We start from the raw sequence: 27,236 nt of genomic DNA, 5'->3' as shown, positions 1-27,236 counted from the left end.
AATCACCTGTTTTGTAGCTATGGGGAAGTCACGTGATATATATTTTTTACCGGTGCTTGATCAACCGGGTTTTGAGTTTGTGCTCCGAAGCGGAAGGGAATTATCAGCCATTGTTCGTGTATTTACATTCCAATGTCGTCTCTTTTTTCCCCTGTTGGCGTGACTGTTGATTATCTATGGATCGGGAAGTTGACTGAAAATTGTGTGAGGGACAAACTTCCTGCTGGGAACTTAGCTTTTCTAGATCGTCATAAAAAAATAAACTTGATTTGTTGACAGTTGAGTAAGTTTGCTTTACATGCTTTACAAGTTTTTATATTATTTTGTGTGCTGTTGCGTTTTGTTGGGTACTATTTTGAAGATTGGGGCAGGACTCAGATTTGTTGTAGTCTTTACAAACATGGAGGTAGTCACGTTGTGCAGGATTACAAAATTTACTCAATACTCATAGTCTGATACTATAGTCGTACTAGTATTCATATCACGATCTCACCCCCAAAAAACAAAGTCAAATGTTATTGTTGACACTTTGACAGTAAGATAAGGCAGGAACATAACAATTAACATTGACTCTGCTCTGCTCTGACCTGTGTCTGTGTGAGATGAGAGAGGTAGACCCAGTCGCCCAGTAACTGGGAATCTTTACAAATTGTTTTAAGTTTTGATTGCATTTTTGTAGTCACCAGTTTTTGTAGTCATAACGACCACTTCAATTTGCTATGTGTTTTAAAAAGCATTATTTAAAATTTTGTATTTTAAAAAATTGTTTGTTTTTCCAACCAACTTCCAAGTAAACAATAAATATACCGCCCAACAGTAATATAGTTTTAATTATCTAATCTTATTTTCAAATATCAAGTAAAATCAGTTGGTTGCTTGTTGTATTTTGTAGCGGAAATGTTTTAAGATTATTTGTTCGAAACTAAATATTCTTTGGCGTTTATATAGTTTGTAATTTTGTTAAACAAAAGATAAACTCCAATTGGGAAGTTAAATTATTTATTTCTCATCAAATATTACATTTCAGACAGAAATATTACAAGGGACGTTTTCAACTATCGTCATTATTAGACCTGTATGTGAATCTGTGATCTTCACAATTTTTTTTCTGTACCGAAAGGGTCCAAAGGCTTTAATGTGAACTATTTATCACAAGAAATGCTTCGCATTTGGTGCTTTAAAGTCAATATAGCCACACCAAGTATTTATTACGCTTTTGAAGCAATTGCAATAATTTTTTGTTCAGGTTGATGTTTTACGCCAATTTTTTTTTCATTGACTTATTCATGTTGCAGGGCCATGATGACATACTGTGGATAGATCGTTATTGCCAGACCATGGATATAAAAGGCTCAAGATCCAACCCAGCCAAACAGTGAGCAGAAAACATTTAGCTACCTCTTCGACGGATGCTCCACAGAAAACCGTTTGCGCTGCCATTCTCCTACGGCTATAAAGTATATTTACAGTGATAATAAACCCTCACGATTTACCGACCTTCCGCCAAAGCACTCACTGTGCAGCTTAAGTCTACAGCCATCCCTGGAAACCACTGAGTAGTTAAAGGGTTGCTAAGCGATAAATTGGCCAATCAAGAGAACTAACTGCTATTGACTAGAGCAACGACTGTACAGATGCCAAAACATGGAATTATTTTTTTGAATGAGCAGAAATTCCGATGGGTCGATAGTGATCAGTCACAGTGAACAGTGAAAAGGGACCTAGATTTAAGGTATTTGTGAATGGAACCTTATAACTCTGGTATCTAGTGAATATGGGTACTACGCCAGTTCTGAACTCACAGCTCTGTGTTTGGATATTACTACAACAGGGGAAGCTTTAAAAAAGGTGAGTTTGATTTGGTGTCCTATTTATTCATTTGTTTATTTAATGTGTTTATAAAACATGGGATTTGAGGCATTGCATGGTGAGGTATCAATTGCGCTAACACCTCTCAGCTCTCCATAAGCCATTTTGAGACACGTGTATGGTGGACACAGCACTATGAGACTATTTGGTTTGGGTATCTGTATCTGTAAAGTTGAGCCGGCAAAACAAAATTCTATAGACACATCACACCAGCTTTGCGCATTGTGTGGATGGGATGGCTTAATTTTTGAAGTGCTCAGTGGGAGTGTCTTTGAAGATATCTAATGAGTTGAGTAAGGCATTCCAGTCCTTGATGATGGCCGGAAAAAAAACTGCTGTCGTAGATTTTGGTTGAATGCCGAATTTGATGGAATTGAAGATTGTGTTTTCTGGAGGGTCGAGTGGAATGTTGTGGAAAATCGTGAAGAGGAATTTCAACTAAATTATTGACAAGATTGTATATTTGGTATAAAATATACCCAAACTTTTGTGTCCACGGCACCGTACTTCAAAAAGACATCGTTGCTTGTTACCAAGTAAGTTTTTATGCTAACAAAAAAAATACTTTGAGAGTGTCTAGTTACAAAACCTTTTTACTGTGTTGTTTTTTTCTGAAGGAAAATGAGTGGCTCCTCATCTGCCAAGAAGGCATCATCAGATGGAGGTGGACAGGAGGAGGATGAGGAGAGACTTAAGACGTTGGTTCAACCCAAGAAGAAGAAGAAAAGAACACCTGTAGGAATCAATGTCTTGCCAACAAAATATGAAGTTGGTGAGTCACCTTTTATAATGGCTAGTTTTTTGTAATAATAATAATAATTTGGGGGGGGGGGGCTAATCGTCCTTACTCGCAGCTAAGAGCTGAATTGCGAAGGATGCGGCTACAACATGTTCGAGAAGCAGGCATGCAAGGGCGCATTCAGCTGCCAGCCACATCAACGCATTATGACCACGGAGCACAGCCAAGATCGAAAGTGTTTGATTTTTTCCTGAGGGAGGAAAACCGGATAGTCTGGAAAACCCTTGTGGCACAGCAGAGAACCAACGCACAACTCAACTCACATATGGCCCCGACCGGGAATCGAACCGGGGTCACCTTGGTGAGAGGCGAGCGCTTTACGCACACGCCAACCATGCCACCGTGTAGTGTTTTATCTACAGTGCTCAATTTTATAGCAATGCTTAAAGGCACTGGACACCTTTGGTAATTGTCAAAGGCCAGCCTTCTCACTTGGTGTATTTTAACATGTACAAAACAAACCTGTGAAAATTTAAACTTAATTGGTTGTTGAAATTGCGAGATAACAATAGGAGGAAAAACACCCTTGTCACATGAAGTAGTTTGCTTTCATGTTTGATTTTGAGACCTCACGCGTGAGGTGTCGAAATCAATTCAAACATTTAACTGAGAAATTACTTCTTTCTCAAAAACTACGTTACTTCAGAGGGAGCCGTTTCTCACAATGTACAGCTCTCCATTGCTCGTTACCAAGTAAGTTTTTATGCTTACAATTACTTTGAGTAGTTACTAATAGTGTCCAGTGCCGTTAATGGCCATTTTTGTGCTTACTGCGCCGGTTTCCATTTCATGGCCTCACGGCTTCGACACTGTAGACTGCAGAGTATATTTTGTAAATTTGGAATCGATCCTGCCTGACTGATCAATGAACACTTTCATCCTTATTAATTACACATGTTACCACAGCCCTGCCATAGCAGTCTTCCTGCACAGTTTTTCTGTTTTAGTTAAAATAATTATTTTAATGTTACTGTCTTATCGTTTTTTGTTTTCTATTTTTAGTACGTATGGTTGCTCAGAAATATGGAGTACATTCAACAAAGGAAGATGATCCAAACTGGTAAGATTAATAATTTATAATAATTTTTCGCAAATAATCCATAGTTCACAAGCCAATTGCCGTTGGTGCACTGTGGAAAATGCTTTTGCCATGGTATCGTTTGTAAAGTTTCTATAGGAATTTTTTGTTTTCCCTCATAAAAAGGCCCTTTACAGAGACCATGTCATGTTGCACTGTGGAAAATGCTTTTGCCATGGTATCGTTTGTAAAGTTTCTATAGGAATTTTTTGTTTTCCCTCATAAAAAGGCCCTTTACAGAGACCATGTCATGTTGCCCTGGTCTTTGCCTTGATGCCCCTTCAAAAGTTTCCCATAGACATGAGAATATTCAAAATGAAAATACATTGTACATAAGGCCTGTATGCTTCGTTTTTGAACGGGCAAGGGCACCAAGGCATTTTCTCATTGGCAAAGGGCACCCTATGATGAAATTGTAAATTACTACTGGAGCATTTCAAGGGCACCAAGGCAATGGCAAGGGGCAACGGAGGCAATCGCCTCTGTTGCCTCCGTGAAGTATCAGGCCTGGTACCTTTTGGAAGTGTCCCCTCAACTCAAAGATGAAATTCCCTGGTTGGGTTGCAGTAATAATTCATTTTTATGATGTTTTATTTCTTCTCATAAATTTAATTTTGTTTGTTTCAGCTTTTTGTACTGGAGTGACACAGCGCCCCCATCAGAGAAAATTTCCGAACTCAAATCGTACCAGAGGGTCAACCACTTTCCTGGTATGGGTGAAATATGCAGGAAAGATTCTCTTGCAAGGAATATGTCAAAGTAAGTTGGAGACAAATTCAGAACTCACTCCGCGGTGAAATTTGATATCCTGCTCATATCTGCTTAGCAGACAATTTTAATAAGCAAAATCTTTTGCTTTAAAAGCAGCTATGAAACTAGGACTTGATGTTTGCAGCCTTAAGTAGCTCACATGTTGTTAAATGGTGTAATAGTTAAAGGCCTCCCATTCAGTATTCTGTAGAAATTTGAACAGGGAAACCTGAAGAGCTTTATTGGTGAAATTTAGTCTTAATGATATTCTGAAGCATGTTTACACAGGGTTTTTATGAACATGACATTTATGTTAGACTAATATTCCCACGTCAATGCTCCAAGTCCAAAGTCCACGAAAACCCTCAATCCATGATTGATTGTATGAATTTTTATCCAAAAATCCCTTTGTGGTGAGACACTATGATAGTCAATCATGGTGACAAGTTGAACTCGGTTAAGTGCAACTGCACTGTTTGCTGATACCCAAAATAGCTTGATTTGTTACACATTATGTGTCTGTCCACACTAATGGTCAGAAAAAGTTGATCTTTTTGAGGAAACACGGTTTATTCATGTAGTATACTCCCAAGGGAGCTGAGAAACATTGAAAGGGATGTTATTGGCCCTATGACCAGGGCACTAATGTAAAGCGCATTGATACAGTTATTGTGAAATGCGCTATATAAGAGTTATTATTAGAGTTAATATGAAGGCTAAATGTTAGTAAAACAGGCCACGAGCTTTATAAAATATTTGTTTGATTGTTTCATTAGAATGGTCCGGGCCCATCCTGAGGAGTACAACTTCGTTCCAAAGACTTGGATCTTCCCATCTGAGTACAACACCTTCCAGAATTACTTTTTGGATCTCAAGAAACGCAAGAAACATCGGACGTTTATCGTCAAGCCATCGAATGGCTCCATGGGCAATGGGTAGGATACTTAACAGGGCGTAAATTTCCACGTAGCCATTGGGGCCAGTGATTTTAGTGTCGGCCATTAAAGCTCAATGTCATTGAGGAACAAACACAAAAGCCCAAAAAATTAAACTTTGTGTAAGTCATCAGAGAAAAGTTGGCTCAATGCAACTCCTCATGTGAAGTCGGCGTAGCTTTGACATGGAACTATGTCACACTCATTACGATATGCATACTCTTTGCATATGTCTCTTTGCATACATGTGCTTGTTTTGTGGCCAAAGTGTTTTAATTATAACAACTTGGAAATCCCCTCACCCTTTTCTCATTTCAGGATCTCCCTCTATCGGAATGGAGAGCGCATCCCACCCACTGAACTCACCATAGTGCAAGAGTATTTGGATAAACCATTCCTCTTGGAGGGGTATAAGTTTGATCTGAGGGTGTATGTTCTCATCACTTCATGTGATCCACTTCGGATATTTCTATTCAACGACGGACTGGTACGAATGAGCACAGAGAAATATTGCAACCCTAATGATAGCAATGTGGTAAGAAAAAGCATTCTGTTAGAAACACTTCACCTCCGATACCTACAAATGTACATTTTTCGAAGTCCTTGTGTAAAGGCTGGGTCACACCAAACAAGTTCTTAAAAGTAGCATTTGGCTAGCAGACCACTGTTAAGGGAGAAAGCTGGCAGGTGACTTTGAGAAACGAGTGTTTTCAAAACTGTACTGGAGTGCTACTCAAACAAGAGTACAAGAAATACAACACTGGTGCACTTGCACCACCAAAATGTCTTAACAGGGGACTTTTGGGACGCTATGTTGCGACATACTTACCAGGTAAATTCATTAGTCTTGGTTATGTGCGCGTGCTTAGAACAACAAACAATGGAAATTTACCTGGTAAGTCTGCTGCCGCCTAGCGTTCCAAAGTCTCCCTTTGCTATAAATTACACTCCTTTAGCAACGATATTAAGCACAAAAATGTCCTCACAATAAGCGGCACTATAAAATCGGTACCCCGTATTCATATCCTTCCACCACTTCATTTCTCACTGCCATCAGGATCAGCTGTACATGCACCTGACTAATTACTCCATCAACAAGAAAAGCGGTAACTTTGAGAGGAGCGCTGACGTCAACACAGGAAGTAAACGCTCCATCAAGTTTCTGAACGACTACCTGAGAAAGAACGACTACGATGTCACGCTCATGTGGAAAAAGATCGCTGTGAGTAGTCACCCGAAAGGCCCGGTCACACAGGTCCCGAAAATGAGAAAGAAAACAAGAACGATAAAAATGCACGCCTTTGATTGGTTGAATTGTGCCAAGCAGAATACACCCACGCTCATTCAACCAAGCGAGGGCGTGCATTTTTATCTTTCTCGTGTCCGTTCTCGTTATCAGGGCCTGTGTGAGCGGGCCTTTAAGCTACCCTTATGTTATTGGTAAAAATGGACCAATTGATTAAACTAGATAAAACTGAGAACTATGGGCTACCCACTTTAACCCAAACTCAAATAATCTAAGGATCGAATAGATGTGTAGTAAGAAACTGTATAATAGTTCAGTTCTTGAGTCCTGTAAGAATAAAATCCACAGGCATATCACTCAGATGGGATTCAAATCTATGAACTTTTGCAATGGTCAGCAGACGGATGTCTTGCCGCCAGACCACCAAGCTAGCCCGGTGGCTAGAGGCAGTTCAAATCCTGTATTGAATGAAACGACTTGGGAATCTACCTGAGAAATATTGAGGTCACAAGCAGACCAACTGGACATGATTTGAAAAGCCCGTCAAACATGACAAAAAGGTGGCACCACACTGGTTGTGAGTAACCATCGAATAAATTGAATATACTTAAAGATTCAACTTTGAATTAAATTGCACAGGATGTAATTATTAAGACGATGATTGTAGCGGAGCCTCATGTACTTCATTCTTATCGGATGTGTCGTCCCGGTCAGTCGTCAGGGAGCGACAGTTGCTGCTTTGAGATCTTGGGATTTGATATCATGCTGGATCGAAAACTCAAACCATGGCTTATAGAGGTATATACAAATCATTAGCTCATCCATAGGCCTTTATGGACATAATCATTATGATCATATTAATCGTTTTTTATAAAGCGCTTTACACACATGGAGGGCGTCTTGAAAGTGCTTCTGACATTATTACCCCTGGTCACTGGTTCATTTATTTCATTCCTTAAAACGTCTCGGCTCCCTGTTCCCAAACTTTAATTTTTCGCATTCAAGGGATCGTGCCTTTTTTATCGCAGCACCAGGCAATCTACTTCATTAGCCAATTTCAAAACCTTGCTTAAATTTCGTTTTCTTTCTTTGAAATAGCCTACTGTCTCGCGCTATGAGCAACTACTGTTGGATTGGCGCCTTATAAACGATTGATTGATTGATTGATTGATTGTTGCATTTTCAGATTAATCGAGCTCCAAGTTTTGGCACAGATGAGAAAATCGACTTTGATATAAAGCATGGTGTCCTGACGGATACGTTCAAACTCTTGAACATGAAGCAGTCCGATAAGAGGAAAGGATTAGCAGCTCAGAAAGCCGAGGCACAGAAACGTCTCCTTAGACCCGCAAAGAGATCATCCGTTGAGCTCCCGGTAAGAAGAATAATTGAATAGTGTTGACTTGGTAGGAAGCTGAATCGAAGTGAGGTTTGCACAAATGTAGCAGGTCGACACTGTTGTTTTACGAAACTGCATTTGATTGGTTGAAGAAGGGTGCCCTGTCCAGAAAAGCCCGGGGAAAATATGTGCAAGGTCACAAAAAGACCAACGGGACAGGGTTTGACAAGCCTACCCAACATGGCAAAACTACTCACGGTGGCAACGGTTGTGGGTGTCCGTTGAATAATGTATTTTATCAGCGAGTGATCAAATGAAATATTTAAGAGATGCACTAATTGCATCTGGGACAAAAGAGTATTATTTAAACAAAAAAAACAAAACCTTTTTTGTTTTTAGGACAATGAGAAACAGAAGGCAGCCATCGAGAAGCGGAAACAGGAACTCAAAGAAAAACTAGTCCAGGTTCGGCGAGACAATGCGAGGGAGGACTACGAGAATCGTAACATGGGTTCCTTCCGTAGGATCTATCCTCCTCAAGATAAGATGAGTCAGGACGGATATTACACTCTACTGACCGATGCCTTCCAGTTGTTCCTGTCAGGGAGGGCGGCTGCTCTTCAGAGAGATGCTTCTCAGGCCTATAACAATAGTCTAAGGGTGAGTAGAGACTAATAATAATAATAATAACCTGTTTCTATATAGCGCTTTTCACGCCCGAGGGGTTTCTCAAAGTGTTAATGACATTATTACCCCTGGTCTCTGGGCCTTAAATCTTTCCTCAAACCATCTCAGCTCCCCGGGGAGTATACATCCTGTGTGCAATTTATATGCGCTACTCGGCTAAACCAATCACAAAAACCATCTCTGCCATCACAGGTAACCATTTACCCCTGGGTGGAGAGAAGCAGCGAGTTTCAGTGTGCACCATGGTTGACTAAAGGTTGACCATTTAACTCAAACCCAGGATGGTTGACCATTAGCCTTTTTGAAGTATGGCGATGGACACTATAGGAGTGCACTGTTTGGTTTGGGTGTATAAAGACAAAATTACCCTCACCAAATATTGTCATAGTATTGTGTTCACCATACCTCAAAAAGGCTCTTTGGTTGACTACTTTGGTCGACCATTTGGAACCAGCCTCTGACGTCAGAATGTTAACACAACCTCTCGGCCACTCTTTGGCGTCATTCATGAGCCTCGAAGTGTGACAAAATCAGTGAATGTGACTCAAGTAGCCAGATTCTCATACAAAGTTGTTGTTGTTAATTATAGGAGGAAGATATTCTTGATATGTTACAGCAGTTTGATACGTCGGCAGGGCACCAGGGAATGGCAGCTAGAGGACCAAAGGTAACTAAGCATGTAGATTTGACGAATGATTTCATTCAAAATCAAAAAATTGCATGGACCAAGTTTCATTAAAAGAAAATTGATGTTGATTTGACCCATCACATGATAACTCTTGCTTGAATTTGGGAGTCCTCGTGGAGTGCACTTTTAAGGCGATGCTTGCGCAATTAGACGCTCACTACCCTTAAGATGCGGTTTGACTCCAAAACCAAGGGCAGACTGTAGCCACATGTGGCGTATATCACCTAGCAGTAAAGAGCACCGGACTCAAGCTCTGGTGTTTTTGATCAGCAAAGTGTTGGTTCGGGTCCCAGTCGTGACACATATGTCCTAAAGCAAGACACTTAACCGCAATGCTTCGTCCTTTGGATGGGACGTAAAGCTGTTGGTCCTGTGTGTTGTATAACGCAGGTACAAGAACCCAGTGCACTTATCAAAAAGATCATCAGCGTAAGATATCAATTTTCTTTTTAATCATTCCAATCTGTTTTCCTGTCGCTACAGCCACTTTCTTGCATGCCAAGCATCTCCGATCAAGTCCCGGAAGACGAAGACGAAGAGTACGACGAGAGCATGTCTTGCGAGCTCTCTCTCCCGGACTCCACTCAAGAATCCATCAGCAGTAACAACTCCACCATGAACAACCATCTCCCGAGGCCCTCGCGCTCGCTCACCCGCGCCATGCAGGCTACACCGATGCTTAAACAGCGCCCTCAATCAGCTAAGGGACCCAAGTCGCGACCGCAGTCGGCAGTGAAGGGAGGAGGAGCAACGACCGCTGGCGTCAGGTCACGGTCTCTGACCAGACCGATGTCATCTATTGGAAGGAAGCTGTCCGGAATGAGCCTCAATCAAGCCATGGTACATCTTATAATAATAAATAATTACTATAAGAAAAACTTGTACGGTACACATGTTTACCCTTCAGTGTGTTCAAGGCGCAGTAATACCAAAAACAAAACAAAACAGACAAAAAAAACAAAATCGTAAGATCAGATATGAGCAGAGATTCAAATTTTGTAGTACAAAGACAAGATCTTAGATTAAGTGGTAGAGAGTTCCAGATGTGTGGCGCATCTGAAGAAAAATACCTGTCACACCAAGGTAAGCCTTGCATGCATCATTTCAGGTTCCTATTTCATAAAGCCTGTAAGCACAAAAACTTGCTAAACACAGAAAAGCATTGGGTGGGTGTATATTCAAGTAGGAACCACAAAAGTAAACTAACTTGGTAAACTTTAATTTTTTTTTCTTTTTTAAGGATGATGCGTTGGCAACCGCTGCGGCTAAAGAGAGAGAGGAAGAGACAATGAAGAGGACATTCAACGCTTTGAACGACATGAGAATCAAATTCCCTGGGAAGACGGATGAAGAGGCAGAATGGGTCTTATCACAGGTAGGGCTGCAGGGTCTTATAAATTAGCAGAAATCTTGCGTAAGTGTCAACCTCATTCGCTGTGGAACGCGTCTCACCTATTCATTTTCATCAAGCTGACTCGTTTCAGATTTTCAAGGGACTTTTAATGACTCAAATGTTTGAATCTTTCTCGCCGTGCCATTTTTCTTGCTTTTCGAGAATGCCTTGCTTGATTGTAGCCCCCTACAAAGTGTGACTTGGAAATATCAAAATACATTGGATATTTGAATTAGTTCTGTGGTTGATCCACTCTGTGTAAGAGGCTACGCAGGAACGCACTGTCAAAAGACGCATCAAGACATTGAGCAACTGGTCCCGTCTCATTCTTTTCTGATCTTGTGATACGTCTAACTGTATGCAGTTTAGGGTGACCACATAAAACATGATTTATTTGAAATCGCGTCAAAAGTCGTTCATTTTTACATTTTCTTACTTGGTGCCCGACAAGCGCCATGCAAGCATCCGAATGTTTTGGACAAGCCTGCACGCTAAGCAGTCAGTTTTTTTTAGCCAACCAGCATTGAGCTTCAGTGTTACCCCTTTGAGGGGTTAGTAACAAGAGGTTATTGATACGACGTGCTGCCCATGGCAACTAGGCTGCTTTAGAGTGGCCCTCTTGCCAAATCCACTTAAAGGACGAATCATCGTGCTTAAGTGTCTTGCTAAAGGACACACAGGTGTCAGGACTGGGACTCGAACCCACACTCTGCTGATTAGAAACCCAGATCCTTAGTCTGGTGCTTTTTACCAATTTGCCATGACACGCCATCATTGCAAGGGGTTCAAACAAATGTCTTCATCCCTTTTTTTTATTTAGATACATGAAAACTGGAAGTTCCACAAGCCTCGGATAGCATCCTACTGGCTGGTGAAGTTGGACTCCATCAAGAGACGTAAAGTCATCGACATTGTCAGGTCTAATGTCAGGGCTCTCTTGCAGCGGACATGGCGATCCAACGACGTTGATAATCTCAGGTTGTATCGGATCTTCACGAGAGTCTTCAACAGACTTCTATGGAGTCATGGTCAGGGTTTGTGGAACTGCTTCTCAAGTACAGGGTAAGTTTGGCAAAATAATTGTCCTGGATAATCTATTTAGTTTTTTACTAAGCCCAAAGGGTTGCAGACAAGCACTACACAATGTATGGGCACTAAGGTGATAAACTTCACTTTGCTTTTGCATTTGTATGATTCACCTATACTGCTATACTTTGTACCTAAATAATAACAGTAATACACAACATTTATTAGGCGCTTTATACGGTTGTTTCTAAGTGCACATTCAGTATTTTTCTGCAAGATGTGGGACTACGTTTCACTTATGAGACCCCAGCTACTTGAACTTAGCACCATGTAATGGTTTTTAAGGTGCTGTGGCGCAATATGCAGCCAATCAAACCAGGAACACCAGGCGAGCCCCTTCTCTTTTCAATAAGTGCACTGGGTTCTTTTACGTGCGTTACACAACACATAGGACCAATGGCTTTACGTCCTGGATCCGAAAGACAAAGCATCATGGTTAAGTATCTTGCTTAAGGACTCGGGTGTCACGACTGGGACTTGAACCCACACCATGCACACACTGCTAATCAGAAACACCAGAGTTTGAGTCCGGTACTCTTAACCGCTAAGCGACACGCACTCTGGACACTCCACAATGTTCTGAAAAATAATGTAACGGATGGGCACAAACATTTGTTAGGAATCTGTTCTGTGTGAAGTGGTTAAATAAGGGAATCAATGTGTGGTGAGGTGGTTTTCAAATAGTGGTTCAAACCCAACGAGGCCTGGTTCTTGATAGTTTTACCGAGACAAAGTCGAGGTAAATTATCAACTGGTTATAAACACTGGTCATTATCAACGGTTTAAACACCCCCACATGACGCGCTCTCCACCAATAGGAATAGCATTTTCTGTCTGAGGTGTTGTAATTGTTTGTATTCTTCTCTACACAGAAATTCCTGGGAGATGATCTTCAGCAAGAGCTCCGACGTGATCTCCAGTACGGAGATGAGTTGCAGCCGTCGTATCGTCCAGCTCTGTCGAGACTGTCTACTCATTGTCTATCAGTTTGCTGCAGAGGCCAAAGGTCAAACTGCACCCACTGTTGCCATGGGTGATGGTTCAGCGCAAAGGTCAGCTAGCTGTTGTCATTTTAACATTGAGTTTCATGAGTCAGTTGTAATAATAACAAATAAAGTTGAAGTTTGGACTTGATTCTTCATAATGACTTTTCCGTAAATATTTTGTGATCATCAATTTTTATAACAAATCATTTTCCTTATTCCTTTCAGGCCTGTCCAGCTGAGACCATCCAGCCTGAGGATGAGCACATGGAATAGCTCCAGTAGTCCCACGGTCATGACGCCGATCAGCCAACGGATGTCACGCCTTTACCCTAGCTTAACCTTGGACAATTCATGAGAGCACGATGTAGTGCCTTGAAAGGAGACTACCAGTAAGAGTACTCAGTTTTGTAGCGCTGAGGATTTGAGCTGTTGACGCCGATCAGTCAATGAATGTCACGCCTCTGCCCTAGCCTTTCCTTGGACAATTCATGAGAGCACGATGTAGTGCGTTGAAAGAAGACTACCAGTAAGAGTACTCAGGTTTGTAGCGCTGAGGATTTGAACTGTTGACGCCGATCAGCCAATGAATGTCACGCCTCTGCCCAAGCCTTTCCTTGAACAATTCATGAGAGCACGATGCAGTGCCTTGAAAGAAGACTACCAGTAAGAGTACTCAGGTTTGTAGCGCTGAGGATTTGAACTGTTGACGCCAATCAGCCAATGAATGTCACGCCTCTGCCCAATCCTTTCCTTGAACAATTCATGAGAGCACGATGTAGTACCTTGAAAGAAGACTACTAATGATGGTACTTGGTTTTGTACAATCAGCCAACAAATGTCCCACGCCTTTACCCTAGCCTTTCCTTGAACAATTCATGAGAACACGATAAAAGTCCCTTGAAAGAAGTCTATGATGGTACTTGGTTTTGTAGGTCAGCCAATGAGTGTCACACTTCTCGCCAACTAGCTTTTCCTTGAAAGAAGACTACTATTGATGGTACTTGGTTTTGTAGATCAGCAAACAAATATCACGCCTTTACCCTCGCTTTTCCTTGGACAATTCATGAAAGCACAATGCAATACCTTGAAAGAAGACTATTTGTGATGGTACTTGGTTTTGTCGAAATGAGGATGAACTTTTGAGAGGGAACTGCTTGGGAAGTTCATGGCCGCTCGATTAAAACACTGAATATGTCCCCATTTGTTTAGGGTTTGTCTGATCATAGATGAACAGTGCAGTCTCTAATAATGCATTTTGATATTTACATACAGACATGTTACAAATTGCACTTGCATTGGACAATCTTATAGTTTATGGGAAACTTTTGAAGGGGCACCAAGGCCAATACCAGGGGCGACAGAGGCCATGATACAGTAACTATAACAACTTAACAGGACTGCAGCTTTGCAGTTGTAAGAGCAATAAGGCAGTATTTTAAGTAGATCAGAGTATTATTTCTAATAGCGGGCCCAATTTCAGAGAGCTGCTTTTGAAGGCAAATTTCTGCTAAGCAGAAATGAGCAGGAAACCAGTCACAAATTGTACATGTAACATTATAGTTTGGCTGGTGACCTTATTCTGGTAAGCATAATGTTGTTGTGCTTAGCTGCTTTAACTGGTTAAGCAGCTCTGACTCCAAGATGTGCCTGTGGATTATGTGTGTGTCATTTTGTTAGAGTTATATTAAGCCTTTATGTTAATTTATAATAAACCATTTTTTATTATAAATTCCTTTTTTACAAATTTAAATGCAAATTTTGAAGTTTGTTATTATTTTTAAACACTTTTGAGTCTTCTGAAGTAAATTATATATTGAAGGACAAAGCACTCACCCAAAGCTATAAATGTAACCAATTGTACATTAATAATTGACTCTTTTTTTATTAATAGGAATTTTGTATGATGCTCTTTATTGAATTTCATTTATTAATTATAATTTATTTATTTATTTATTTTTTTTGGGGGGGGGCAGTTTGGGGGAGTTTGAGCACTGTTATCTTGTTAAAGTTTTGTTTTTAAATTCAATTTGTAGTTAATAACTGTCGTCAGTTATGATTCTATACCAGTGCCATGATTAACAAAATATTAAAAATTTTACACATTATTTTGTAGGGACCTTCCATTGTACATATAAATACAGTCCTTTCTCCAGAGGTTTTCTTTAGCCTTAAAGGTACTGGACACTATTGATAACTACTCAAAATAATTGTGAGCAGAAAAACTTACTCGGTACAAGCAATGGGGAGCTGTTGCGATTATAAAACTTTGTGAGAAACTACTCCCTCTGAAGTAACACAGTTTTTGAGAGGAAATTTCTCAGTCAAATAATAAAAGCCTTAGAAACCTATTTTTAGCATATGAAAGCACACAAAATTGTGCATCAAAGGTGTTTTTTCTTTGATGACCAAGTGAGACAAAATTTTCACAGGTTTTTCATTTTATGCATATGTTGGGATAAACCAGGTGAGGATACTGGTCTTTGACAATTACCAAAGGTGTCCAGTGCCTATAAAACTAATTTCTTAAGTTTCTTAGTAAATTGGTTGAATCCGTATCCACATAAATGTCATGTGTAAAAATGTTAGAGGTATTTAAACATTGTTCTGTGTGGGTTTTGAGGTCTGTAGGTCTGTAAAATATTTTCTTTACATTTATAAATAGAGAACATAACTATAACCAAAAATCTCTCTGTAAATTTAGTTGGATTTAAAGTGTATTTTTCTACATAAAAAATTGTACAAAGTTTATTTTTAACATTAAACATTCCATTTTGTTTTCGTCGTAGTTGTAAATAATTTAAAAGAAGTTGAGTAAGAGTGTGGCTGCTATGACCATGGTGTATTTGGGATTGAAATTTTACGAGCATGATAATGTTCTTCCTACTTTTTTTTGTCTGATTTTTTTGTTTTGCCTTTGGACAAATATTTATGTAGGAAGAAGTGAAGCAAACAATGTTGCTTTTATAGAAGAGTTTGCGGTAACACCATGTAATGACTATCTCTAATGAGTTGGGGTGGTTTTGAAAAGAACCGTTGGTTTCAACTCGACGTTTCGATCAGTATGCTCTGATCGTCTTCTGGAGAAAGCTGGACTCTGATGCTGCATGGTGTTACCGCAAACCTTTCTATATCGTATTTCCACCATGCAAAGTTTCAAATCCTACTAATGTTACTTTTGTTCCATTCCCTTATTGCCAGACAAACTAGATACACACGTATACACGAGCTGAGAGCTGAAAAAGAACAAGATTAGATTATGACTGCATTACAGATATGTATCTAACAAGTAATGGCTTGTTTTCTTGACATTGTACTAGTTGTAGTAGGTTGCTTATAATGTATGTTGGACAAGTTGAAACATGAGTCAAAAACACCTGATGTTCGACTGTGTGGTTTTTATGGGAATCGGTGATCATACGGTGTCAGAACACTTCGTGGCTAGCCACATTGCCTGTACACTTCATACCTTTTGCAAAGTACAAAGTGACTTTGGACACTTGGTACCTTCTCACAATTCTTCAATTATAAGACACTGTTATTATATAAGACTTCTCATTAAAATAAGTATTTCTTTCATCAATGTAAACCTCATGTGTAGGTGCTGTCTTTTAGTTTACCCACAAAAGTATAAGCTTATTGCACAATTGTATTTAACAACAACATAAATAGGGCACTTTCAGGTAGTTGTATTCTTATGTTTTTCAGACACAATTGTATTTGTGTTGTCTTGTACAAATGACCAACAATGCTATAGAAATGGTTGCAATAAAAGACATTTTGTAAGAAAACATCTTTTTGGGTTAGTTTGCTTTTATGTGCTGTATTTATTTTGCATATTATTTATTTGCCCCATATTTAACAAGTTGAAGTTCATAGGCCTCTTTTCTCTCTCAATTTATGATTTGCTTCGAGTAAGTGGGGATACATTTCGGACTATAATTGAAAGACAACTACCTGATCATGTTCCAAGAACCCTACATGAATGCTAGAGTAACCATGATGTAACCCATTGCAATATAAATAAATTAAACAAATATAATTAACCACTTATTATTACAAGATATATTTTGTTCAATAATTTTAATGGAATATTTATAACTTTTCGCGAATTTATTCTTCGGATCGAATCGAACCTAGGATAATAATAAGAAGAAATTTATAAAGCGCAAAAACAATAGCAGAAAGAATCACCCTCAAGGTGCTGAAGGATCAAGGGTCTTTAAAGGCACTTGACACCTATCTAAATGCATAAAATAACAAGCCCGTGAAAACTCAAACTCAATTGGTCTTTGAAGCTGCGAGAGAACAATGGAAGAAAAAACACCCTTGGCGCACAAGTTGCTTGCTTTCAGATGCTTGAATTTGAGACCTCGGCTGAGGTCTCGAATTCAATTAAAATATTTTAGTTGGTGATAATATTACCTCTTTCTCAAAAAAAACGATGTTACTTCAGAGGGAGCCGTTTCTCGCACTATTTATAATGTCAACAGCTGTCCATTGCTCGTTACCAAGTAAGTTTTTATGCTAACAATTATTTTGAGTAATTACCAATAGTGTCCAGTACCTTTAAACATTCTTCCTCCATGCTTTAAACAACAATCAGTTTATCCCAGCGCCCCTCCCCCCTCCTCTTTTATGAACGTTGCTAGTCTTCATTACGTGCACGTTGCAGTAGTGGGTTGTTCTTTACACTAACGAAATCGTTATTTAGTCCTATTTGCCATAGCTTTTATTGCCAACTTGTTGTCAAACATTTTTAAAAAATAATATTTTAATGTTATTATTCAACGATAATGATACATTTTCAAGTTACCATGACAAATTAAATTGTTCTAAATATTTAACAGAAAACGGACGCGTGAAATGAAAGACTACACACCGTGACGTCACATCACGGGTTCTACAACCTGGCTCCTAGACTACATAACTATGCCCTCATGAGTTTACACGGGCAGGAAATGACTAAAACATTTACTTTCGGTACCAGTCTGATTACTAAATTCATCATTCGTTGTATTTTATGCAATTCGGGGAGTATGTAGTGACCTTATTTTCACAGTTTTCGAGTATTAGGACTAGGTTAAACTATAAGAGACACGATGGGTTACTACAGCTATACCGTCACGCTTCTATTGGCTTTAATTTTCATCGGAATATGTAAGTAAGATCGTTTAAATTCACAAATGTTTATGTGAGTGTTATCGGCGATAGTTTTCATGTTATTTCAATACAGTGACACCACTCTCACACGATTGAGAAATTGATGGATAAAATAATTTATCAGTCACCAGTGGTACTCTAATTAATTGTGAATGTTGTACCATTGCTCATTAATAATCTTATACGACCTTTCATTATTGTACCAGTGACAATCTCACATTCCCATTATAATTTGTATTACCTTGTCATTAATTGATATGGAGGTCTTTTATTTTTAATTATGATTCAACTATTTCACTAATTATAATTCCATTCACTCAAAAAATCAAAATGGAAACGACTTGAGTCTTGACCATCAATCAATCATCTTGACTGGTCTGTAAAGTGAAAACATGCACAATTTCACTGTGTGCCGTTGATATTTTACTATTACTACATGGATGATGATAATCGCAGCTATTTTAGGAATAACCTGTATGGCACCAACACTTTTTCACTCATTTTGGAAAAGTTTCCGTATGGCGCACCACTTTTTTATTCGACATTAAATAATACTGTATCTAATTTACCTCAATGAGATATCCATTTTTGTAAAAATGAGTGAAAAGGTGGTGGCGCCATACGGAAAGTTATCCCTCTTTTTTACAAAAAGGGATATCTCATTTGATTGACAACCAACTGACTAATAACAAGGACATATTTTGGAAGGCATGATGGCCGGTGGCTGAGTGAAAATTTGAGTGTGTAAAAATGTTAAAATTTGTAGAAAAAAGTACATTTAATTTTAAAGAAACAATCTTCATTCACATGGTTAACTAGTTTCTTGTTAAAAAATGGGATCTTTTATTTCTGATTGATACTTTCCACATCCCACAAATTGCGATAAATATAACTTCAAGATTTACTACTTTGACTTCCTTGCTTGATAATAATATAAAACATTATCTGACACTTGATTGTATTAAGATTCTTTCCATCATGTGGTGCGCCCATTTTTCTTACTTCTGATAACATGCCTAACTGGAGGTTTAACAAATGTTTTACTTTTGTTGGGATGAACTTGACGCACATTTTTGCATTACAAGGGAATGTACTATTTATTTCACGAAGTCTTTTTGGCTGAAACTTTGACAATCAATTACGTCCTAAGTGAAAGCGTCAGCAAACTAATATTTTGGATTTATTCGGTTGGTATAATAATGATGTATCACTCTAATTTTTTAGGAGAAGATCTGAGTACCCATTAATCACTACTTGGTACATTCGTACTGACAGGCAGAGACTCAGTCTTTACAACAAATAAAAGTACATCATTGTCAAGAAATATTTAAGCAAACATTAGGAACTAAATAAATTACAATTGGGACAAACAAAATAAGTGTGTTGGGATAAACCAAGTGAGAACACTTGTCTTTGACAATTACCAAAAATGGCCAGTGCCTTTAAAATCAACAGGAAATCATTTCAAAAGGCTCTGGATACAATATTAGCAAGTGACTCAAATAAAGAAAGGACAGATTTTGATCACAGTTGAAACCAAACAGGAAGTGTAAACACTCATTGATATAAACTGTATTATGCTGGCATTGGAAATTCTTGTATGACATGTAGTCCATTTCCACAAGTTACTGTCGAAATTAAGTGTATTTTCATGGTAGTCAGCAGGGCCAGTAACCAAGACTTTTTAGTAGCCCTGATGAGATTTTGGTAGCCCGAAAAAAGACATTATGTCTCGAGTCACGGCACAAACTTTACAATACACCATAGCACAGTTCATTATTGTTTGTGATGATGATTTTTGCATTATTTTTCCACTAGCCTGTCGGGCTATCAAACTGGAAAAATCAGTAGCCCGGCTGTAAATCCAGGCTAGCGGGCTTGTGGCAATTTCGACCCCTGTAGTACTGTAGTAGGTCAGCAACAAATAAATGATGATGTACATGTTGTAAAATTTAGCTAAGAGTCAGGAGATATTGTATGTACAAGCTAACTTAAATAATCTTTTTTTTATTTACAGTTTTTGCGTATCTTCTGACAGGCCAAATCTACAGACTTGACTTTGGATGGTGAGTCAAGTACAATCATCATTGTTAACATGACCTTAAGACAAATAAGTTAGATATTCTGTCAGTGCTTGTTCTAATAAAAACAGTTCAGAATTTAAGTAGGATTTGAAACTTTGCATGGTGGAAATGAGTTTGGTTGGTTCTGAAAAGAACCGTTGGTTCCAACTTGACGTTTCGATCAGTATGCTCTGATCATCTTCTGGAGAAAGGATGTTTCGATGAGAAAGAAAATCTGGCCTCTCCAGAAGACGATCAGAGCATACTGATCGAAGCGTCGAGTTGAAACCAACGGTTCTTTTCAGAACCACCCCAACTCAATTAGAGATAGTCATTACATGGTGTTACCGCAAACCTTTCCATATAGTTCAGAATTTGTTTTCTCATTTGATTATGGTCCTGCAAAAACAATTCTGGTCCAGTAAAAGCTATACAAGCTCTTGTGCATTTTTCTTTTAAATTCAATGAAGCCCAGGATTAAAGTGGTTACTGCAGTATTAGTAGTTTTAATACTTTGATTTCTGAATCTTCTACAGGTTTCTAACGTCAGTCAAGCCATTCATGTGGGCCAATCTTGGTATAGCTTTCTCTATTTCACTCTCAGTAGTCGGAGCAGCATGGTAAGTAGGATTTACCCAATTAGTACAAGTTATTCCTGAGGATGACAGCTTTACAGGCACTGTACACATTTGGTAATTGTCAAAGACCAGTGTTCTCACTTGGTGTGTCCCATCATAAGCATAAAATAACAAGCCTGTGAAAATTTGGGCTCAGTTGGTCTCCGAAGTTGCGAGAAAATGATGAAAGAAAAAACACCCTTGTTGGACTAATTTGTGTGCTTTCAGATAGGAATAAAAGTAGTGAGAAATTACCTCTTTCTCAAAAACTATCTTACTTCAGAGGGAGTTGTTTCTCACAATGCTTTATACTATCAAAAGCTCCCCCATTGCTTGTTACCAAGCCAGTTTTTAAGCTAATATTTGTTTTGAGTAATTACCAAACGTACTACGGTATTCAACACTTCCATTGCCCTCCGCCTTTTTGCGATGGTAAATTGGTTCCCTTCTGCGCTTTACACATGTTAGCATGGAACAGGCTATCAGGACCATGGTATGGAAAAAAGTATGGCTGGTTTCCAAATAGTTGACCACAGTCAATTGCTTGAACGCGTGAATGAAAACGCACAATTTTGAATTTTGAGCCCCAACGTTGGAATATGATGAGTTTTTAATATTTTTCCCATATTTCTTTTTTAGGGGAATCTTCACCACAGGTACAAGTATCGTTGGAGGGGGCGTCAAAGCTCCACGGATCAGGACAAAAAATCTTATCAGGTATGCTTTCATAACCAACCAATCTCTCTTTGTTATACGATGACATGGATACTGTGAAACAATGAGTGTCAAGTGCAGATCATATTCAATTTTTATAAATGTATCTCCGGATTACTCTGGAGTAGCTACTGTTAAAACATAAGGTCTGCACTGCCTCTAGCCACCAGGCAATCTCGGTGGTCTAGTTGGTATGACTCTGCCTTGGGGTGGATTTCACAAAGAGTTAGGACTAGTCCTAACTTAGGGCTAGTCCTAGGAGATATCAAAAACGTATAGCTAGTCCTAAGTTAGGACGAGTAACTCTTCCTAACTCGAGATAAGACTAGTCTTAACTCTTTGTGAAATCGACCCCTGGAATTGCAAAGGTCGTGGGTTCCCATCCCACCCGAGTAATATGCCTGTGATTTTTTTTCTTCACAGAACTCAGGTAAGTACCGAGTATACAGTGCTAACAGACATCGGTGTATATGGGTAAAAACTAAAATGAATATGGATTTCGTTTGTTTACTTTGTAGTATCATTTTCTGCGAGGCGGTGGCCATCTACGGGATTATTCTAGCCATCGTTATTTCCAATCTACTTGAAGAGTACGATGAGAACTCTATATCCAAGGAGTTGTTACGCAAGAACTATTTAGCAGGTAAGAAGAATGCAGCACCTGCTTTAGTCTGATAAATGCACTGGATTGAATGGTAAGACTGGCACGAAAGAGTTCTTCGTAACCACCCTCACCCAATCGTCATGAAGTTGGATGACAGGAGAGTATACTAAGGGTAGGCGTATGACAAGGGGGCGGCCATCTATACCAAGGGAGGCCTGTAAAACTTAAAAGCTCTGGACACCTTTGGTAATTGTCAAAGACCAGTCTTCTCACTTGGAATGGTGTATTTCAACATTTATGCATTAATTTATTTATGTATAAAATAACAAACCTGTGAAAATTTGAACTCAATTGGTCGTTGAAGTTGCGAGAGAATTTTCGAAGAAAAAACACCCATGTAGCACAAGTTGTGTGCTTTGAGATGCTTTAATTTGAGACCTCAGCTAAGGTCTCAAATTCAGTTCACATATTTCAGTAAAAAATTACTGTCTCAAAATTTCAGAGGGAGCCAGTTCGCACAATGTTTTATACTAACAACAGCTCTTTATTGCTCGTTACCAAGTAAGTTTTAAGGGGGAGGGGCTGCTGTATACTAAGGGAGGCATAATACAAGGGGGCAGCCATATATACCAAGGGGGCCTATATACTAAAGCGGGAGGGCTATACACTAAGGGGAGACGGACATATAATGTAAGCATCATGGTCAGACAAGCTGGAATTTGAACCAAGCGTTCTGATGACTTTCAACTGCTCTGTACTTGGCAATGGCATGATTTACAAAAAATGAAATTGTATGCAATTCGCCAGACACACGGGGCCTGAAGGCCACTTCAAAGTGTGGGCTACAAATCAAGTATTTTTTCCAGGGGTCGTTGCCACCCACTCCTGGGGCTAATACAGGGTTACCCCCTTTACAGTCCATCTGGATGTAGGCTTGGGTGTCATCCATCAGAAGAAAGCCGAAAGCACTACCTCCCCAACTTTACGAAGCAGTCATGGTTATATCACATGATATGTCATTGTCCAAATGTTCAGATCTTGTTAAGTGTTTAATATCGGTTCTTGCGCTTCAGGTTACGCCATGTTCGGAGCTGGCCTGACTGTCGGTTTCTCCAATCTCTTCTGCGGCATGTGCGTGGGGATTGTTGGGAGTGGTGCTGCCCTCGCCGACGCCCAGGACGGAAGCCTCTTTGTCAAGGTTCTCATTATCGAGATTTTTGGTAGCGCCATTGGACTATTTGGCGTCATCATAGGGATATTGCAGGTAAGTGGACGACACTTTGCTCTAAATGGGTTAAGGAAGAGTAACCATTCGGGGTAATAATAATTGTGGCTTCTTATATATCGCTTATATCCATCACTCGCTCTCAAGGCATTTCAACATTCAGTATTTTCCTGCAAGGTGTGGGGGACTATGTTTGAAATATGAGACCTACTCCTTTTACATAGCACCATGTAATGGTTGACAAGGTGATGTGGCACAATATGCTGCCAATCAAACCAGGAACACCAGGTCGAACCCCTTCTCTTTCCGATAAGTGCACTGAATTGTTTTTACAAGTGTTACACCACCTGTGGGACCAAAGACTTTATGTCCCATCCGAAGGACGAAGCATCATGGCTAAGTGTCTTGCTTAAGGACACAGGTGTTATGACTGTGACTCAAATACACACACTCAGCTGATCAAACACCAGAGCTTGAGTCCATTGCTCTTAACCGCTTGGCCACGACACTGCATCACATGTCGGGAATATCCTCAGTGTTGGGGTTCTAATTTTAAAATTCCTCTTTTATTTTTTCCTTTCAGTGTAATAGCTTCAGATTTGCAAGCAAGTGAGAAGAAACAAACCAAACTTTAACCCCAACTCAACGCTTCCCAACCTATGTTGTAAGTTTTCTTTGAACATTTTCAACAATTTCTTCTAATTTTGTTCGTCATTTTCGTTTTACTTCTTGTAGTGGACTTAAGGGTGTTGAACAGTTTTTAAAAGTCCACTTCTTTCTGGTATTTCTTGCTTCATGACAGAAAACATTCCAAGCCTATTGTGTTAAATGATTTCTGTAACTGTTTTTTTTAAAGGGTTTTGGTTCAAAGTAAACACAAAAATAACAAAATTTACAAAATTTATATTGGAGCTAGGAATAATTGTTGACAAAATATTTTTAGCGTTTCTGTTACCTGTTTTAGCAATAAATGTGCAGTCCGCTGTCAATTGAAATTAGGGTTTGCTAGAGGAGTTGTTGCATCCTGTAAATCTGTTTAATAATGTGGACATTTTAATTATTAGAGCGAAACAGATAAAAGTATCATCAAGTATTAATTTCAATTGTAATCTCTGATTGTTATTGACGGAGAGTTGTAGGAAATGTGTATAAAATTTGTAACATTGTTTAGATTCAGAGTAAAGGTACAAACTGTATTAAAAATATTTCCCTGTCATTTATGGTCCGCAAAAAGGGCTAAATCGGTCAATTAATAATACAAATTTCATAGCTATGATAGTAGTTTTACACAAACACGGATGTATGCTAGGGACACCGATGTGAGCTAGGGGTCGTTCACATTTATCAACATTTTTGCAAGCGTACAAACTGTACACTTTGTCGAGACCATTCATATCTGTATAATCACACAGAAGTTACATGAAACAGAAAGAAAAATGAAAATTTAGTTTTGTGTATAGAAATTTGGATACTACATTAGACCGTATCGAGTATGACGTCACCATTCAAAAACCTGCCCTACAACATGGCGTCTGTGAGCATGTGCGTGTGCGCATGTGTGCCATAGAAACCTAACCAGGAACGCTGCGTGCTTTATTGATGTATGCAATAAGACGCACATTGGGTTTGCCCTACAAAATGGCGATGCCCTACAAGATGGCGACTTTCATAGCAACCAAGGGGTTATTCAATACGGTCTATTAATATCCTTCATCGGAAATATCATATCCCGACATGACCTTTACTTTGTAGGTCAAATCTTGTTTGCGCGTGTTTGCGGTTGCTCTTGGCATTTTGGTATAAGCCACTTGTAACCGCTGACTGATCCCAATGCTGTACTTCCCTCAACCTTTTCCCGCCAAAACCAACGAACCTACACATGATTTATACGGAAAGCTTCTAATAATAGAAGTTGTTTTATTGGGAACAGAATCTGTCTCGATATTATTCATGTTGCTATTATTTTGATATTATGAGAATTAATGTATACATGTATATACCCTCATGTACAAAGTCAAAAATCAGTTCGCATTCACATTCGCAGGAATTATGAACCAGGCTTTTGGCAACCAGCCGCCATGAACCAAGTTTGTGTATCGAACAGTGAATGTTCAACTGGTTACCATTACATAAACCTCTTGCACTGACATTACATGCAGTGACTGTCTGCCCATCACATGGTCTGCCATTTTAGGAAGCAAAACTTGCATGTAAAGACATGGAGCGGGTCTCACCAGTCCATGTGCGTGGTGCCTAAAATGCACACTGCACAGTAACACATGGCTAATACGCCTCACAAAGTGAAGCAACCCTGGTGCCCCTCTTGAATTATTTGTGAATCAATCATGTCCAGTCTTTCCAATAGCAAATTATACCCTAAAATGTTACGAAGAGCCAAGATTTATCTTAACTGTGAATCAATCTTAATCACTAAGCGAAATGTGATGTCACAGTATATATCACTACGGTCATACTGACAACTCATCTGAAGATGAATCTTAGTGCTTAGTGAAATTGGGTAAGGGGAAGATTTTACTAAGAGCTAAGATTGATCTTTTAAAAGATGAGTTGTCAATATCACCAAACTGATTTGTATTGCGACATCACACTGTTGAGTAGAATCTAAGGTCTTTGTGAAGCCATACCAAGTACCATTAGGTTTTGTACAGTACTCTTAACATAACAGATGTAATCATTCTATAAAAATAGATGGCGCTCTTTATTGCATGTTTTTGTAATAAAGTCTTAAAAAATTGAGGTTAATTAACAAGTTGAGTTTGAATAATCCTTTCACACATGTAGTTAATATCAGAAATGTTCAGAATAAAAGTATGATTTTATAGTATAGGATCAAGTTTTCAATTTGTATGCAAATCAAACCACTGGCACACTCTAAATATTTGTGAATACATCCATGTATCAGTGAGTCACAAACATGTACATGTACTTGTGAGTCACATAGATGTAACAATGAGTCACACACATGAATCAATGAGTCACACATGTATCAGTGAATCACATGCTCCAGTAGGTCACATAGATGTATCACTGAGTCACATACATGTATCACTGAGTCACATACATGTATCACTGAGTCACATACATGTATCACTGAGTCACATACATGTATCACTGAGTCACATACATGTATCACTGAGTCACATACATGTATCACTGAGTCACATACATGTATCACCGAGTCACATAGATGTATCACTGAGTCACATACATGTATCACTGAGTCACATACATGCAAAGCTTGGTTAAACTCATACATGTAGTTACATCTATGAACCTACTGTATCAATTAGTCACATATGTAAATCACATACTATGCATAGCTTGGTAAAACTCATTTAGTTGCGTCTGTGAACTCAACTAACATCTTCATAAGTTTGTTTGTTCTTTTGATTTACTGACAGATTCGGTATTTGATTTCTATGGCCCTAATGTAATTCAAATCCTGGCAACCAGTAGTCCGAGTGTACATGTAGCCATGTAAATTTACACACAGTCTTACTAGTACGCAGAGGTCACACGCACGTTTTTACGCACCCAGAGTAAATACTCTGGCTTCTTTTGCCTCATTAAGGGTGCTTTTTTAAAGTGTGACATCATAATGCAAGGGGTATATTGTTTTACCGGTAATGCACAACAGATGTTACAATTGCATCAACATAACAATTCCAAGTTTGTTGTCCCTAATTTTAATGTTGGTGTGCAAGGGTTTTGAGTGAGAAGTTAAAGCCCCTCCCCCCCCTTCCAAATTCCCCAGATTGTTCCACTTAGTAATGTCATCATAAAATGTTGCAAATAATGTATCAAATAATCATAAATGTAATTTAAATTGGTTGCTATTAATTGTGTACATGTACAAGTATGTATATGGATATTTTGTGTTAGGTCATGAAAGGCGAACATTGTATTAATATAATAAAATACTTTATAATATGTGAAGTTCTTTCTAGTTATTGTGATATTTTTTTCCTCTGTAGAG

The 27,236-nt window shown here is 38.9% G+C and overlaps 2 protein-coding genes across 2 annotated transcripts; both read left to right on the top strand.

Moving 5' to 3' along the window:
* Window positions 1-64: 64 nt before the first annotated feature.
* Window positions 65-16,624, top strand: LOC139946170 (tubulin polyglutamylase TTLL7-like). Its single transcript, XM_071943791.1, has 17 exons — window positions 65-283; window positions 1,296-1,848; window positions 2,487-2,641; window positions 3,671-3,728; window positions 4,374-4,505; window positions 5,273-5,431; window positions 5,750-5,966; window positions 6,489-6,653; window positions 7,317-7,475; window positions 7,864-8,052; window positions 8,416-8,676; window positions 9,293-9,370; window positions 9,875-10,231; window positions 10,632-10,766; window positions 11,605-11,846; window positions 12,743-12,922; window positions 13,082-16,624. The coding sequence occupies exons 3-17, from the start codon at window positions 2,491-2,493 to the stop codon at window positions 13,209-13,211; spliced, it is 2,613 nt and encodes an 870-aa protein (XP_071799892.1). The 5' UTR covers window positions 65-283; window positions 1,296-1,848; window positions 2,487-2,490; the 3' UTR covers window positions 13,212-16,624.
* Window positions 16,625-17,857: 1,233 nt separating this feature from the next.
* LOC139946179 (V-type proton ATPase 21 kDa proteolipid subunit c''-like) lies at window positions 17,858-27,187 on the top strand. The gene is made up of 7 exons (XM_071943800.1): window positions 17,858-18,013; window positions 20,034-20,082; window positions 20,616-20,699; window positions 21,336-21,413; window positions 21,929-22,053; window positions 23,088-23,278; window positions 23,823-27,187. Exons 1-7 carry the CDS (start codon window positions 17,956-17,958, stop codon window positions 23,850-23,852), a joined length of 615 nt encoding a protein of 204 aa, XP_071799901.1. The 5' UTR covers window positions 17,858-17,955; the 3' UTR covers window positions 23,853-27,187.
* Window positions 27,188-27,236: the final 49 nt, after the last annotated feature.

This window comes from Asterias amurensis, chromosome 13 (genome assembly GCF_032118995.1).
Source record: "Asterias amurensis chromosome 13, ASM3211899v1".
Lineage (NCBI taxonomy): Eukaryota > Metazoa > Echinodermata > Asteroidea > Forcipulatida > Asteriidae > Asterias > Asterias amurensis.
This window is presented reverse-complemented; position numbering and strand designations above follow the sequence as displayed.